The following is an 18,032-nucleotide window of genomic DNA, read 5'->3' as shown; positions in this document are numbered from 1 at the left end:
TCTGGTAACTGACCACACTGGGCCTGCTGCTGCCACCGGTGAGAGCCACTCTGACCTAGAAAAGCTAATGGCCAACACATAGGGGTGACCATTCTACTACCTTAAGTCTACCTAGCTTAACTATACACAAAGAAAAGGTCTATTAGGATATTTCCTCTTTAAAAGACTTGCTGTGGCAAACTGGATATAAAATACTCACATGCTGTCCCCTCCCTCCACAGGAAGAAAGTAAATATGGTATTATAAAGGACTTGAGAGTTTACAATCGGAATCAGGACCCTGAAGAACATTTACTGCAAACAAAGGTGAAGAAAGTGAAAAAGCAATTGGCCATTAGAAGTTCTGGACATATAAGATGAACATTTTCAGTGCAAAAAGACTAAGTATATTTTGTGAAAAGTTTATACCTCAATCTTTACTACTGTATTTTTAAAAACAAAAGTTATTTCAAGTTTAAAAAGGTAACAATTTTGTTGCTTATTAAAGCAACTTTTAATAAACACTTATGTCATATTTAATAGATCAAATTAATTGAACTAAGAACCAATTAGAGCACGTTAAGACCCTAAATATGACTATTGCTACAGATTCTTCCTGGCCAAGATATTAAAGTACATGTGATCAGTATGAAAATACGATCCTAAAGATCATAAATCTTGACGTAGAGAAGGCTATGCAGAACTGATGGGAAAGAGCCAACTTATTTTTTTTTTTTTTTACCTCTGCATAAGTGCATTTCTATTTATATTAAAAGGTGCTACAATGTTTCAGTTTGTATTTTCTGATCCTGTAAGTCCCTCTATAGAATTACCCACAGAAATTACTACATTTATATATAAATATCAAAGATGTAACAGTTCTCAAATTTTCTAGATTACTCCAATAAAATATTTTAAGTTTTCCTATGACTTACTTAAGGATCTGTATTGTCTATATGTATAATGAAGTCGGGGGGTGGCATGTACCTAAACCACCAGGGAGGAAGCAGATTAATTAATTATACAAATACATAAACATAACTCATGGTCAAAAAACAAAAAATCACCTTCCCAACTTTATTAAAGAAAATGCAGTGATGGTAAATAGCTCTAGAACATAGTCAATTTTCTGGAATTCTTCCCTTGAAGACATGACATTTCCAAACACATGCCAAAGCGTACATGGTTCCCAACTGTACTAAGTAGGTGAGAAGCTGAAATCCTAAAATGTTCACCTTCCAACTTTCCCCAGTCTGTGGTCTGTCTTTGGATCAGCAATAATCGCCTGAACAGCTACTATGGCTTCATTAATCTTTGTCTGTAGCTCTCTGAGCTCCTCTATATGCAGCAGTCGCAGAATTTGAGCAGCTTCATTAAGAACTGCATCTGTTTCATGAGAAACACTGCATTGATCAATAACGTTTGCATATATTCACTCATTTCCCCCAAATATTCACTATTGCTCTAAAAACAGTTTGAATTAAAACAAAATCACTTACCTCCTGTGTCAAAACCAAGAATATGCTTGTCTAAAGCAACAGGCAAGCCCTTTAGGAAAAAAAAGGACAAAAATCAGACTGTATAGTTATACGTTCACATTTTCTCACCTCAAATTGAAAAGCAGCTAGCCATTGTTATTTTAACCCTTTTAGCTGCAGTGGCATGGTGCCTGAGAATTTTCTCTTTAAATTTGCCTTTTTATGAGTGAGTTTTTTCCTACTACAACTAGTTAGGAAAGAATGGCCTTTACATGTAGTGGGCAGCTAGTCCCATAACACATCCAATCCTTTAAGACCAGGCATATAAAAGGATAGCTCTTTTTTGCAGAAGTGCTGTCACTACTGCTATGGAAGCAAGGTTGAGCAGGGCTGCTACTGTCACCGTTTTAGTTGTAGTAAGCAGCAGTGTACCGGGCAAACAGGACTACTTTTAAGATGATTTTCCTCAAGCAAGTTTACTTTGGAGCACATTAATTTGTCTTTATGAATTGCACAAATCTAAAATATATATAACTTTTTTCTGCAAGCATGATGTTTACCAGATTATCTATATATTAATTTTCAACAGTTCATTTAAAAGTTACTTTGAAGTCATCTAGGAAAATGAACAGAATCTAAACCATTTAGCTAACCAGTCAGCACCTGCATACAGATATACCAGAGATGGTGACTATGGTAGCGCCAACCTGTATAAAGTTCACAATAACTATCAAATAAAAACGAGGACAGGCAGTCTAGACTTTCTGCTGATTATACTGTATAAAATCATTACCAGTTTTAAAAAAAAGTCACTATACTTGCAACGTTACAAATGCTAAGCTGTCACTACTCACTTCTTGCCTAATTATTAATGCAAATCTACCCAGACTCAAAATGCTTTAAAATCACTAGTAATACATTATACACATGAAGAAACAAATGGGTATGAAAATTCTGTGAGCAAAAAACTAGAGTAGAATTGTACTTGAGTAGCTTTCTATGTCAGTCTGGTACCAGAGTTTCTGTTCTCCCTTCATCTGCCAACAGACCACCTAGGAACAGGCACCCCTGAAGATGACCACACACCCCAAATGCTAGTTATGAACGACTGCAAACAAGAACACACAACTATAGAACTCTTCCACTGTATTATTATAGCATAGTATCTTTTGAGATGACATTAAAGTTCAGATTTATTTGGAGCATTGAAAATAAACTGATTTAACTTTGCAAACAAGAGCAAAGAGATTTGGCTATGGCTTTATTTGCACTGCCTTCCAAACCAAAGGCATAATTTTGCTGAATGATGAATGATTTTATTATGCCAGAACAATTTACTGTCTGTTCTATAGTGTGGGTGAAATAAGCTGATCTTTAATCCAATTTCCAGTGGCCTGATTCATACATAATTAATAAGCCAATAAGAACCTTTAAAAGAAACTGAGTGTCTTTCAGAGGAGACTACACTGCCCCGGCATTAATAACCTTAATACTGTTGGGCTTCGATAAAGATGGGATCAGAGGACAAAAGACATTGGGGAATTGGAGGGTGAGGGAGGCACAATAGAAGGACCAGGGTCCAGAATGTGGACTGTACCCAAGACATTCATCTGTGTAGCAGGAAGGGGCATTATCAGACACCTGCAGCTGCTAACCCCTGAGGACATTCTCTGTACTGACCCATAGTCGAGGACTTCAGGGGCATTTGGGTTTCTTGGAGAGTTCATCTAAAAATATCCTAGATTTATTAACAAGTTACTTTTTTATGATTTATGCTAGGAAATAGAATAAACTGAGATTTCTCTGAAGAAACAAAAGGGTGAAGATAAAGCCTTAGATAGAAAAGAAAATGAATTACTAAAAAAGAGAAGGTGTGTCCTGTTTTCTAGCAGTTAGTCAAAATAACCCAGTAAATTTCACAAGTGTAAGTTCTTTTAAATAAACTAACTGGGCACATGTGGTGGTTTTGAACTGATAAGACTGTGGATATGCTATTGGAGGCTTCTTAAAAGTAATGAAGTGAGATAAACATGAAGTTCACTTTTCACTCAAAAATGACTGGATAACAGTTTGCTTCAGAATCAAATTCAATCCCACTGAAGTAAGCTATTCTTTCTCTGGGCAGTTCTAACACAGAATATCTTAAGCATTCTCAGGCAAAGTTCAAACTCATGACAACCAAAAGAAACTTTCAGTAATAATTAATTTAGAAGTTATTTAAATTAAAAAAACAGCATACCTCTTTTGTTTGATTTGCTTTAGCAACTGCATCCTGTGTCAGGCGCTCCTGGACCAAAATGCGAATTGCCTAAGAAATCCCAAAATAGTATTTTTACTTTTTATCAGCTGTTTTTTATCTTTTCTTCTCTGAGACTACAGAATAAGGATGCCCAATTTGATGAAATTAGAAATATCTAAATTCATTAACAAATTCCCCAGCAAATTAAAAATTAAAAAATAGCTACTGTAATCAAAGTTTTCACTTCTAATATTTAATAATGTGGAATGATGTTCATAACAATTACATTTTTTGAATAGGTAATTTGTGTGTGCTAAAAAATTTTTTTAAATAAAGAAGGATACATGGCGAAAAAGTATGTCTCCTTTCTACCCAAGCTTCAGCCATACTTTCAGAAAACAATTATTGCTACCAGATCCTTGTGTATACTCACAAGGCCTCTATCAAATTACAAGCACGCTCAGGGATATATGCAAGTGCATGCGCGCCCGCGCGCACACACACACACACACACACAAACATGCACCTTTGATACAAAGGGTAGCATATCATGCACACTGTCCCTGCTTTCTTCACTTTATTACAGTAAAATGTTTTCAGATCTTTCAAAGGACACATTGTTTTTTTTCATTAGCAAGGCATTTTACCACTGCAGACACATGCATGCACGCACCTGCACACACTTAAAAAGTAAGATTTTTTAATGGAATTTTAATTAGTGGATGACAGTTGCAACCCCAAGATAAGTGTGAAAATTTGAAAAATTATTTTTAATAAAAACCAAATGCTACATTTGAAAAAGAATTAAACCAATCTAACAGTGATTGCAAGTGTATTTACACAGTCCAGTTGCCAAACAGTTAATGTATTGATTCTCGCAGCTGCAATATGGATGTTTTCCATATTGTCATGTATTGTTTGAATGCTTCTTAAAATAACTCAAAAGGACAAACATGCTAGGATTAGAATTTTATAAAGCTTTTGATTATAACTGACTTATATTGTACTTTAGCACCCCAAATATGCTAGCATTGTCTGTTCTCCTCTCACTCAGTTTACGATTAAAGCTGACATAACCACTGTAGAACTGTTCCAAAGCAATTTCTATAATTGCCTGAGTAAGGAACAAGCCTTTGAAAGAGCTAAATTTCACTAAAAACAACTTTTGTCTCTTGGCGTCCAATCTGAGTTGAGAAAATCTGAGTTAACACTCAGATTCAGAATTATAATAATCTAGGAATAGAACAGTATTCCCATATTACAACTGTCATTTAATAAATACAATTCTAAAAAGGAGAATAAATTATGATCTCTTGTGGGTAGAGTGAAATTATTCAATTTCCTGCAAAGCAGTTTAAAGTAATTTAAAGCTCTTTAATTTCTCATAAAATCAGTAATAATTTCTAAAATAACTTCCAAGTCTGGTATCTTAAGTACCACTCCCCGGCCCCTCCCCTTCCCCCCACTAGACTATCATAATTACTTGACATAAATCTTCTGAAGCATGAGTATATTTTCCCACTCAGAAATAAGAGGCCTCTTTTAGGCCATCAGATTCCCTGCTGTAAGGTATGAACTGAGTGGCCTATCTAGGATGGGGGGCTTGGAGGACAGAAACATTCATTCCTCAAAGAGATTTGGGGGTATGTTTTTGACCAAATTCACCATTACAAGTTTGGCATTTTCCACAATCTTAATGAATACAGACCATAAATATTTAAAAGGACTGATTAAACAGAAGTGGGGTGATATAGGAAAAAAAATGGACCAGGACGTCCTTGGTAGTCCAGTGGTTAGGACTCTGTGCTTCCAATGCAGGGGGTGTGGGTTCGATCTCTGGTCTGGGAACTAAGATCCCAGATGCCATGCGGCCAAAAAAAAAAAAGGAAGAAAAGAATAGACCATAAGGTCAAGTGCCTAGATTAAAATCCTGACTATCGTTTTCTATGTCAGCTTGAACATTATTTATCTATTATCTTTAAGTTTCAGTTTCTTCATATACATATTTTAAAAAGACACTAGCATCCACCTCTAGGATTGCTGGGAGGACTGAATGAGTCATCTGTGCACAGGATTTAGCACAGTGGCAGGCACACAGTAAACACTCTTTTTTTTTTTTTCCTGTATGCGGGCCTCTCACTGTTGTGGCCTCTCCGGTTGCGGAGCACAGGCTCCGGACGCGCAGGCTCAGCGGCCATGGCTCACGGGCCCAGCCGCTCCGCGCCATGTGGGATCTTCCCGGACCGGGGCACAAACCCGTGTCCCCTGCATCGGCAGGCGGACTCTCAAGCACTGCGCCACCAGGGAAGCCCAGTAAACACTCTTGATATTAGTTAGGTAAGCTAAAACCAATGAATTCAACAAATCTGCTTTATGTCCCACATTCCTCCAACATTTCCCTCATTCTACCATAGATTTAAATATCAAACACAGTTATTTTTAGAAAACAAAGTTTTTAAAATTATATACAGAGTTTTTGTCAAGAATCAAGAATATGAAGCTGACCTTAAGCATTACCAGGTAATCATCATGACGCTGAATCTGAAGAAGGTTAGCCAAAGCCATTACACCAGCCTTAAAATCAGGATTATTTACTATAAAAGATTAAAAATGGAAACTTACAGCTCTGCAAGCATGTAATTACAAACGTATATGTAAACATATAAACTTAAAAAAATATTTTTATTTTCTAGTAACAACAAATCTCTTTAATTTCTAAAATTGCTGACAAAAGCAGTATGGGGTAAATTAGGTAAATTGATGAGATCAATGGTTTTCCTACTAATCAACCAAAGTGAACAATCCAATAAATGACTAAATTAACTCACATGAGGTTTGTTCTGTAACTTTCTCTGCAAGGCCCATTTATGTAACACTATTAATTAACCTTTCTTCCCAAAGCTATTAATTTTAATACACAGATTCCCTTCAATGGACAGTTTTCCCAAAACCTTTTCTCCAAGCAGCAGCTCTAGAGCATCCAAGAAGCTTATTAATTCATAAGGGTAAATCATAAATTACAGGTCACAATCAGTCAGTGAAAGAATATTTAACATTTTATAATCTAAGTAATTAGAATCTTAATACTTTTAAAAGGAGAAAGAATTATTTAAAGACATCTGGGACTTAAAACAATGAAAAATTTTAACACTTGTCTCATACTGCCATTAGATTAGAAAAAATATTTTCTGCACCCAGGAAGGCAAACAATCACCACCATGATTAAATAAAATCAAAACCCCCAAGTTACTATGAGCAGATGAAAGAAGAGCATTTTCAGTTTCAGATATTCAGCTACAAGAGGAGGGAGAAAGCACACTATAACTAACAGTAAAAAACAGCATAGAGAATAAAATATCAACACAAATGTTGTCTGCATGAAACATTCTTAATCTACTAAAACCAAATAAACCCAGACTTCATTCTAGGAAGTAAAAAACATTTAAGAAACCAAAAATGTTGATGATCATTTTTATGCATTTATAAACTTACCATCCAAATTGATCAAGGGCTCTGCATTTTTACCTGCATTGTCAGCATTTTTTATATTATCAGGTACCAAGTCCTTGTATTTTTCAGCTGTAAAAATAGGCAAAAATACAATTTGTAGAGCTTCAACTTAAGGTAAAACAAACGTTGCTTATTTACTGAATTTAACTGAGCCAAACTGGTTATAAGCATAAGACAACTCAAGCATTCAAAAAAAAAAATGCTATAATAAAAAATCTACTAGAAGACAATGTGACTAGCTTTTTAATTAAGCTGAAATGATTATCAGACACAAATATCTTTTCATTAACATTTCTTAGAGTAAAACATTTCAAACACTATCTAAATTTTAGAGGAGAAAGCCTGCTTTTCAGCTTCCTGTCAAACTTGGTAGAAGAATGGGAGAAGGGTAAGTATAGGTCACATGAGGTTAAATACAAACACACTAAGAAGTTTCTTCGCAAATCTTGTGAATGCTGTATACAAAACCAAAAACCTTGCTTTCTAAAAAAATCACTTCAGGGCTTCCCTGGTGGCGCAGTGGTTGAGAGTCCGCCTGCCGATGCGGGGGACACAGGTTTGTACCCCAGTCCGGGAAGATCCCACATGCCGCGGAGCGGCTGGGCCCGTGAGCCGTGGCCGCTGAGCCTGCGCGTCCGGAGCCTGTGCTCCGCAACGGGAGAGGCCACAACAGTGAGAGGCCCGCGTACCGCAAAAAAAAAAAAAAAAAAAAAAATCACTTCAAATACACCATCATATACAAACCTAAACTTATTTTATGGAGACTTAAAATGTAGAATTCCAAAAGGAGATTTTATTACTCTTACCTGAAAAAATACTAAATAATAATATTTTAAAAGACTTTACAAATAAAAATATTTAATAGTAATTCACCAAACTTAATGCCCAAAATGCCATCTTTGGCTATAGTGCTTATATGATTTGCTAATAAAAAAGAAAAGGGAAAACAAAAGGATTAAAATTTAAATCAGACAGGAGTTAGCTTAAAGGAGCTACTGGCCAAACCTGGAACAATGTAAACATCAAAATACACGATGACAAAAAAGGATTAAGACCCACTGAGTAAAATAAGAATCCACATATCTACACTGATCTGAATAAACAAACAAACATAAACTGGTGAGAAGGGAAAGCTCTTCCTTATAGTAGAAAATGTAAAGGAATGATGGAATTAGAAAAACACCTTCTAGTCATCATAATCAACATAATAATTGACTCAGGCAAAAATCATCAAATGTATACTACAGCTAAGGTTTGAAGAGGAGAAGCATATAGAAATCATCTCGTATCTCTCCACAAGATACGTAATTTTTACACTGAAGAAAGCTTAACCAAGTGATCAGAATAACATGACCAGTATTCAGGCATATCACCAACACATGCCTCCTGATATGATGCACTTAAAAGAACACAACATCACTTCTGTGTTACTCTTAACAAAACTACAAACCCTGAATCTAATCATGAGGAAACATCAGACTCACTCAAACTGAAGGACATTCTACAAAATAAATGTCAGTGTCCTGAAGCATGACGACTGAGTAACTATTCCAGACTGTAGGAGACTAAAGAGACTAAGGAGAATGAATGTAACACATGATCCAGGACTGCTTTGGAGGTTTTTGTTTGCTTGTTTTTGCCATAAGGAACATTGAGACAAATGGTGAAATGTGAATCTCATCTACAGGTAACAGTAAAGAATCAAAGTTAATTTCCTGATTTTGATAAATGTACTGTAGCTATGTAAGACAATGACTTTTTTTAGGAAATGCACATAAGGGTAAAAGAGAAATCATTTACAACTTAGTGTCAAATGGTTTAGAAAAAATTAGGAGTATGTATATATATATATAGAGAGAGAGAAGGATAAGGCAAATGAAGTAAAATGTTAATAATATCTGCAGAATCTGAGTATGGAAACATTCTTTTTACTATTCTTGCAATTTTTCTGTAAATCTAAAATTATGTCAAAAGAGTTAAAAGAATTTAAGTCAGATTTTAATCACCTTAATTGACAAGCTAGCAAAAGGCTTTAAAAAACATTAAGGCACAAACAATAAAAATTCACAATGGTTTTATCAAATAAGAATAAAAATTTTAAATAACTTAAAAGTCAAGAAGAATGCAACTTATTAATGTAAAACCATAAAAGCACAGCAGTGCCTCCTACCGATAAGGGGCAGTGTTTCTCATGCAAACTCAGTTTTTTAATACATTAAAAAAGACCATGCTATCACTGAGAAGTAACTGTACTTAACAGTTACAGTCAACTACAAGGATACACAATCATATGGCATCTACTGTTCTTGGTACAACCTAGGCAACCTAAGTTCAAGTATTATAAAAAATGGGACAAATGGACTAAATAAGGGTAAAATAGAAATAAATTGAGATGCGACTATAATTTTATGTGGGAATAGCTGAAAAACACTTGAAAAGCTGGAGAATACTTTGTTGCAAACTAACTAACAGAGTTCCTACCAACTCAGACCAGAGCAGGTAGATTTTGCTAAAGGCTCCATAGTAAAGAAAAAGTCTTTGAGCTTTCCTTAAGATTTCTGCCATAAGGCATCTGAAACTTAAGTTTGAAGAACCAGCAAAAAAAAAAGCTGGCTGGTGCTCCACACCAGTATGTATAAACATTCATATATTGAATTTACCAAGCATTTATAGTTGATAAGCACATCTACTGTACACAAGAAACTATGTCAGGTACTGTGGCAGAAAGAATCATGACTGCTCCTTCCCCCGCAAAAAAAGTGTCCATATTCCAATCCTTGGAACTTATGAATATGGTATCTTACATGGCAAAAGGGACTTTGTGGATGTGATTAAATTAAGGACCTTGAAATTGGGGGTATGGGGGTTATCCTGGATTACCTAGGTGGGCCCAATGTAATCAAAGCATCCTTATAAGAGGGAGGCAGGAAGGTCAGAGTCAGAGAAGGTGTGACAATGAAAGCAGAATCACAGAGAGCTTAGAAGATGATATGCTGCTAGATTTGAAGATAAAGGGGCCAGAGTCACAGAATGCAGGCAGCCTCTAGAAGATGGAAAAGACAAAGAAATGGATCTTCCCCTAGAACCTCCAAAAGGAACCAACCCAGTCAACAAATTGACTTCAGTCCTAATACAGATGTTGGACTTCTGACCTCCAAAACTGTAAGATAATAAACAGTCTTTTAAGTCACTGAGTTTGTGGTAATTTGTTACAGCAGCAACAGGAAACTAACAGAGGTACCATGTAGGAAACAAAGCTGAGTATCAGCTTACGATTTAGTGGTGCAAGTAAGACATAAGCAAAATGGAAAGTGGCGAATGACTTAAAAAGCTATAGGGTTAAATAGGAAAGCAATGGTTTCTGAATATATAAAAGGAACTATCGTTTGGAAACAAAGTACAGCATTCTAAAACATTTATGTTTCAAAAATTTAGCTTGGTGGGCCATGTGGATGAGACTAGAGGGTGACATAGATGGGAGACTAGTATGAAAGACATTCCAATAATCTCAGGAAAAAGTGGCAAGAGCTTGAATTAGGGCGACAGCAGTGAGGATGGAGAAGGAAAGATACGACAAGGGAAAAACGGATGTAACAGAATGAGAGGAAAAGGGAGAGGCCAAAGACATTAAAAAGGCTTCAAACGTAAATGATTAAGAGGACTGGAACTGACAGTCCCATGAAAGAGAACAACATCAATGCAGAGGATGGAGGTAAAGTAAGATAATCAGATATTACATTCAGATGTTAGCAGGCCTTTCAAAATGAAATGGCCTGAGAGAAAACAGTTTATTGGAAAACTATTTTTACTATAGGTACTAACATTCAAAACCTTCCAACGATACAAGTAACTGTAATAAAATAACATTAAACATTAATAATAAATATATTTTGGCCTATAGTGCACATTTGCATTAGATGTATATTTCAGTCTCTTGTGAAATTACCTGCTGCAACCAACACTTGAAATCCTGTCAATTCTGGGACAGCAGCAACAAGTGAACTTGAAAGGCTAAGGTACAGACTGAAAGATGGCAAATTCACCAAAGTAATGTGACATTGTGAGAAGACATTCAATTAGCCTTCTTCTTCAGAAGACATCACCTTCAAATTCTAAAAGAAAAATCTAAATACCAATGGAAACCAGTACTTTTAATATCTTATGATAGTAAGGAGACTCTAATTTTAGAAAAGAAAATTCTTTCTTAGACAATTTGGGAGCTGGATACAGAAGAATAATTACAAAAAGTAAATTTTTAAACAGATGCTGTAAAGTGAGATGAGGATGTACAGAACTTAAAATGAACCAAAGGTAAAACAATGTAAGACTAACTGGCAAGTCCCCTACATTTTTACACTCCTTTCCCACCTTTCCTCTCTCTCTCTTTAAAACACACATTCCCCACAAAACATACCATTATCTCCATATTCAAGTCTAACAGCTAAACCAAGAAGCCAGTCGATTGCTTCTGGTCGATCTTGAATCTTGAAAGGACAGTTAACATCTCTGAGATACTGTGAGGGGAATAAAAAGTCTGGTTTCATTATTACTATAAAGTCACAAAATAAAAAAATGGTAGAGTTGAAAGAGACCTTAGTTTGGATCTCTAAGAATTTCTTATAACATTTACATTACTAAACCTTTGATGCGATTATATAACCCAAAGGAAGGAAACACTTAAGTGTACCACTCAGGGAAAAAAAATGAAGTAGGCCCATCATGCTTTTTGAAATTTTTACTTTTGCAGATTCCAGATAGGGCACCACTGATGTAGAATAACTTCATTTTGTAGATGAGAAAACTGAAGCCTAGAGGTCAACACTTGCTGACAGTTATATGACTTAAATTGGGAAGCTGAATCTAAACTTTCTGATTCCAGGTCTCAATACACATAGAGCAGGTAAATAAAAAGGACTTTAAAAAGGAGGATATACCAAAAACCCCAAACAAAACAAAACAAAACCAATTATTATCTAAACCTTAGCTTTCATATCGTGGAAATGCTTCTGAATAGAGTAAGCCATGTGACATACAAGCGTTTGAATAAATGTCAGAAGCTGCATATTCAAATGAGTATGTCCTTAAAATAAGTCTCTTAGGAACTTAAAATCTAATTCCACCAACAATGACGTTACTCAAAACTTCTGGAACTCCTTTTTGGAAATCCTTTGGGGGATAATTAATTAATCAGCACTTTTTAGCCGTAACATATTTTCTAACCAAAAATTTTATCCCCCTGCTTTAAAAAAAAGCACCTCATTCACAAGATTTAGTCATGATGCAAAAAGCAAATCCATGTTCAAAGTATTAAAAAACTGTCAATATTAAGGATATTCAAAAGATGTCTCCTGATCTAAAAGTAATTCCAAAAGAAGTTCCAAATATGCTTTAGGCAATGACATCATCATTCCAAAGAAACCACCTTGAAAGATAATATCAGTGTAAGTTCCAATATATTTATCTTTAGGTTATACTACTTTACTGTCATTTCTGGGTGTTTTTCATCAGAAAGTTTTTTATATTCTTCAATACCCTTCCACATGTGGAACTCTGTATTGTCTTGTACACGTGAGTGGGCCATCATAAGATGTAATATAAGAAATATAAAATCCTAATAATATATTTCAAAGTCTTAAGAAGCCTATCAAAATTTTCAAAAATACTCTTGAAGGGCAAAGGAAAATAATCCAGTAGTAGCAATAATAGTAGTAGAGGCAGGGAAATTAATAAACATATAACACTTGCTATGGGCCAGGCACCTCTGTGAAAAGGTACATAGGTATATTTCAATAGCAATACATACCACTGTTATCCCCATTTATTGATAACAATATTGAGCCACAGAATGGTTAATAAACTTGCCCATTGTCAGAGGCAGTATGTAACTTACACAATCCTCTAATTCATAAAACTAGAAACTTAGGTACCTAAACACCAGTAAATGAAAGTTTAGTCACTTTTCATATTCTTTTTTTATTTAACATTTTTATTGGACTATAACTGCTTTACAATGTTGTGTTAGTTTCTGCTATACAACAAAGTGAATCAGCTCTACGTATACATATACCCCCATATCCCCTCCCTCTTGCATCTCCCTCCCACCCTCCCTATCCCACCCCTCTAGGTGGTCACAAAGCACCGAGCTGATCTCCCTGTGCTATGCGGCTGCTTCCCACTAGCTATCTATTTTACATTTGGTAGTGTATATATGTCCATGCCACTCTCTCACTTCGTCCCAGCTTCCCCTTCCCCCTCCCCGTGTCCTCAAGTCCATTCTCTACGTCTGTGTCTTTATTCCTGTCCTGCCCCTAGGTTCATCAGAACCTCTTTTTTTTTTTTTTTAGATTCCATATATATGTGTTAGCATATGGTATTTGTTTTTCCCTTTCTGACCTACCGCACTCTGTATGACAGTCTCTAGGTCCATCCACCTCACTACAAATAACTCAATTAAAAATATGGAACACTTCACGAATTTGCGTGTCATCCTCGCAGTGGCCATGCTAATCCTCTCTATATCGTTGTTCCAATTTTAGTATATGTGCTGCCGAAGTGACCATTACTTTTCATATTCTTAAAGGAAGAGATCTCATTAAAGTAATAGAGCCAATAAAAATGTTTAATGTAAATAATGATACTGTAAAATGTAATTTTTATTCTAATTTGAAAACAACTCTGTTTTCTGCAAAAACATTACTAAAATTAAACTAGGTCAACAGGAGAGTTATTCCAGCCACAAAAATAAGATAATACACGCAGATCTTTTTAGGATTATTTCTATTGTACATAACTAGGGACAACTGTATATGTTAAAAATAAGCAAAAACAAGACATAATCTTAGTTTTCAAGCGTGTCAATAATGTCTTATTTTAATATAACACTGTTTCTCTGCTATATTTTTAACGTAATGTAAAAATTCTGATTTTTGCCATTTTTAGTATTTAGAGAATATGTGTCACTGTTTATTTAAGAAGTCTCAGTGTTTCTGGACAAAACTATTTCTTCCTTTTTTTTGAGTGTCTACTTGTGCCATTACCTTTATTAGTTAATAGTCTATAAAGTTAGTTTTCAATGGGCAGCGGGCTAGTCAGGTATAGGGCCCTAAAGGATGTGAATACAGAGTAAGTTTTGCTATAGAGAAAATGCAGAAATGAATATTCATGTATCATTCATTTACATACATACACATATATGTATACAAATAAACACACACAAATATATAAATTCATGAAACAAACAGGTCTCTCTATTGTATGTCAGGCACACATCTAAGTACTGGGGATAAGCGCCTCCTCTCCAGCTACTTAAGCTTAAAGCTGACAGTTTCGAGAAACCAGGGATTGGTTGGGAAAGGTGAGGAGTGGGAAGACTAGTCCAGTCATATCACCTAAAACTGTGATACCTCCCCAGTTGGGTCAAGTTCAAACTCTTTATGGCACACGAGCTTTCCTCTCTCCTCAGCCTACCCTATACTCCCCCCCACCCTCATGCCTAATGATTCACCATACTATTTCTATCTAATACTGAATGCTTGGTAGGAAGAGATAATATAATCTGCTTTAAAAACAAAAAAGTATGGTAAGAAAAAAGTAAAATCCCTGAAGTCTAGCTTTTCTAACACTGATCATTATTAGTTTTATTTATTTTAAAAGAACACAGTAATTTTAAACCTGCCTGTCTTTATATAATTTTTAGACAAGCTCTCTGTACGTTTTATTTTACTTTCTAATTCATTACCTTTTCAAAGAACTTGGGCCAGTCACTGCTGTGGATGTTTCTTAAATTACCTCTGTCTTCAATCTTGTAGTGTCTGATTTTCTGGTCTTCGAGCCAAACAATAAAGTTTCTAAATTCTGTTTCATCTGCAATAAAAACACCATATAAATCACGAGAAGCACTAGGTAACAGGTAAAACACTTCCTTCACAAACAGTCTTGTGGAATTTTTTTTTTTAACTCCAAAATTATAAGTTACTTGAGCTGCTTGAAGTAGGAGTTGAAAGTGCAGACTTTGGATTAACTTATGTTCATATCCTGGCCTGAATTCAAATTGATTCCAGACATTTAGTGGTTCTGTGAACTTGGGCTAATCACCTAAATTTTCCAGGCCTCAGATTCTTGAGTTACAAAATGGGGAGTAATAGTAAGACTTACCTCATAGGGTTGTTATGAAGATTAAATAAAATATTTAAGGATCAAAATAGTGTCTAGCACATAGTTTTGCTATTTAAGTGTCAGTTATTATTCCAGTTCCTATGGGGAAGAGGAGGAGGAAGGACTGGGCCAGGTTAAATTTACAGCAATCATAATGTACAAGAAACTAAAGGGCAAACAGAAAGAAGATACTGACTACCATTGTCATTTACTGTTATGGCACATTAAAGGCATTCATGAAAAAGAACAGATGTTGTTTCATTTAATCCTCTCACACCGTTTCGAGGTAGGTAATATCCCGATTGTACCAGTGAAAAAACCTGAGGCTCAAAGATTCAAATTCAGATCTAAACTCTACTACCACTGAACCTTTTTTGTTACATAAAAGGCAAAGCAGAAAAACAAGATTCTATAAATTGACATGCTTCTACAGGAGATCAACAAAACACTGCTATCCTGCTTGGAAATTATTTTCAATTACAAAATTCAAGCTTGAATTCAAATTCAGGCCTCCCTTATGAAGTCTTGAGACTTATACAATGGTCTGAACATCCCAGGTTGTGCTTCATCACTTTCAAACTTATTAGTCTACCACAGGCCAAGAACTCTGGAAGAAAATGAATAGTGGGTAGTAGGTGAGTAGCAGTGGGTAGCAATGTTAATATTTTTTACAATTTTAATGCTGTGAAATCCCAAATACCTTTGTATTTACAATTCAACCGCCCGCTCGTCTGCTATTAACTTTTTTTTGCACGACTCGCACACTGTCATTAGTTCGTTCCTATACGCGCTTGCCCCGACACTGTCAGTCCTGGACTTCGTTCTATCTCGAGCTCAAACTGCCGGATGGGCTCCCACTGCCCCCTCCCCACCCCTTAGTTCCCAAGAGGCAGTGAACGAGTCTTCAAGTTACTCAGCATCTTCCTCGGATTCCAGCACTGTGCTGGCCCACAGCAGGTGCTCACGGTATCGCCCCATCACCCGGGAACCACGGGGCTGAAGGGCTACGTCAAAAAGCGAAGACTTTCCCTCTAGAGCGCTGAGGGTGCGGGCGAGGGGGGTGGGCGTGGGGTCTGGAGTTCAGCAAGTGCAGAAAGTGCTGATGCCGAGGCAAGAGCGGGTGACGGGGCTCCGAAGCCGGGGAAGGAAGGCGGAAAGCAGAGGTGCTTGGCGGCCGGGAGGAGAGGAGTCCGGGGGAGACAAGGCCGCGGACGGTCCGGGTGGGGAGCCCAGGTGCCGGCGCTGAGAGAACGGCGGCCGGGCGGCGGGGAAGGGTGGGGGGGGGTGGTCACTGACGCGCGGCGGGCCCGGGACCGCCTCCTCACCTTTGCAGTTGAAGCCGGCAGGGTTGTGGTAGTCGAGGGCCGTCAGCTTGCGTCGGAACATGGTGCCCGCTGCTCGCTCCGGTCCCCCGGGCTGCGGCCGGGAGAGGAGAGGCGAAGAGGAGCGGGCGGCCCAGACACCGGCGACGCGGCGAGAGGGCGGGCGGGCGCCGGGCGCTCCGAAATGACGGCGGCCTTAGCCAATCGTAGCTTAGGAACGGCCGCCGCTGGCCAATGCCCACCAATCGCGGCTCCGGCTGGGAAGGCGGGGCCACGTCGGGGCACGTTGACGCTCAAATAAACTTTATTGTCAGCCTCCTAGTTGTACAATAGGCAAAAAGCAACTGAGAAGCCAGTTACCTCTTGCTTTCCTCGCCGTCTTGATCATACAAACTGTTTAGTATTTTCAGTGTATTCATTCATTCATTTAATTATTATATGCCTCCTACATAATAGGTGCTCTTCTAACACTGCTAATGCAAAGACTTTTAGCAAGGTTCCTTTACGACTCTTTGGGAGTGATCCACAGGTAAACATACAACGGTAATACTGTGTGATAGTTCCAGACATCACCAGCAGCCACGGAATCTTGAAGCCAGAAACCTGGACTTATCCTTTACTCCCTCTCACTGAAGTTACAACATCCAGTAGTTCATTGATTCCTGCTGTTCTCTCTCATGTCTCTCTCAAATCCCTCATCTTCTCCCAACCCCACTGATGCTGCCTCCAATCAGGCCCTCATCATTTTTGCTTACTCTAATTGTCTGATTTCTTAGGTCCAGTCTTGCCTTCTCCAATCCATTCCCCCACACAGCAATAATACTGATTTTCTAAAACAAAAACCTGTCCATAACAGTTTAATGCTTAGAATCTTTTAGTGGGTCCTCGTTGCCTTCTAGTAATAATCAAAACTTTTATTTTAACACCCTCTCGGATCCAGTCCCATCTGCTTTCAGACACTGGAGAGACAACAGTGAGCAAGACAGACTAAGCTTCTACTTCATGAAGTTTAAAAGGCCCTTGAGGGAAAACAAGCAATAAACAGACACACAGACACACCCTTTTGCAGTCAAAAGGGTAACTTGTTTTGAGGGAAGAGGATGTACAAAGGCAAGGAGTGAGCAGCAGCACGGCCCAGAGGGGCTAGAGCTTATGGGAGCTGGAGGGTAGGAGAGACTGACAGCTGATGAGACTTGGACAGAGGCAAGGACCTGATCAAGAAAGACCTTTCATGCCACACTAAGGTAAAAAGTGGGGGAAAGCAGCTTTTCAATTTTCTTTTCTGGAATTGACTCTTTAGTGCAAAAAACTAAGTTGTTTGCTCCTAACCATGTCTCTCTATTTCAGGCCC

General features: G+C 37.4%; 2 protein-coding genes across 3 annotated transcripts in view; one reads left to right on the top strand and one right to left on the bottom strand.

The window, feature by feature from the left end:
- NID2 (nidogen 2) overlaps positions 1-872 on the top strand; it is a 79,184-nt gene extending 78,312 nt beyond the window's left edge. The window contains exon 21 of the mRNA XM_079699501.1: positions 222-872. Coding sequence (XP_079555627.1) covers positions 222-232 — 11 coding nt within the window. The 3' untranslated portion in view covers positions 233-872. The remainder of the gene's footprint in view (positions 1-221) is intronic.
- Positions 873-1,026: 154 nt separating this feature from the next.
- Positions 1,027-16,821, bottom strand: RTRAF (RNA transcription, translation and transport factor). Of its 2 annotated transcripts, XM_079700560.1 has the most exons (8): positions 16,685-16,821; positions 14,944-15,068; positions 11,620-11,719; positions 7,188-7,274; positions 6,201-6,289; positions 3,696-3,764; positions 1,478-1,526; positions 1,027-1,364 (listed from the first exon to the last, which is right to left on the bottom strand). In XM_079700560.1, exons 1-8 carry the CDS (start codon positions 16,743-16,745, stop codon positions 1,210-1,212), a joined length of 735 nt encoding a protein of 244 aa, XP_079556686.1. In that variant the 5' UTR covers positions 16,746-16,821; the 3' UTR covers positions 1,027-1,209. The 2 variants fall into 2 exon arrangements, with proteins under 2 accessions (XP_079556686.1, XP_079556687.1); XM_079700561.1 differs by lacking the exon at positions 3,696-3,764.
- Positions 16,822-18,032: the final 1,211 nt, after the last annotated feature.

Source organism: Hyperoodon ampullatus (assembly GCF_949752795.1).
Source record: "Hyperoodon ampullatus genome assembly, chromosome: 3".
In the NCBI taxonomy this organism is placed as follows: Eukaryota; Metazoa; Chordata; class Mammalia; order Artiodactyla; family Ziphiidae; genus Hyperoodon; species Hyperoodon ampullatus.
Note: the sequence above shows the minus strand (reverse complement) of the source record. Positions and strands in the feature narration are given on the sequence as shown.

Bases quoted from the DNA above. Each gene is read 5' to 3' on its own strand.
- RTRAF (XM_079700560.1), bottom strand. From the start codon at position 16,745: ATGTTCCGACGCAAGCTGACGGCCCTCGACTACCACAACCCTGCCGGC. The intron at 7,275-11,619 runs GTATGTTTTGTG...CTATTTTTACAG, and splicing joins ACTTGAATATGGAGATAATG to CTGAAAAATACAAGGACTTG. The intron at 6,290-7,187 runs GTAAGTTTATAA...AATCTTTTATAG, and splicing joins GCCCTTGATCAATTTGGATG to TAAATAATCCTGATTTTAAG.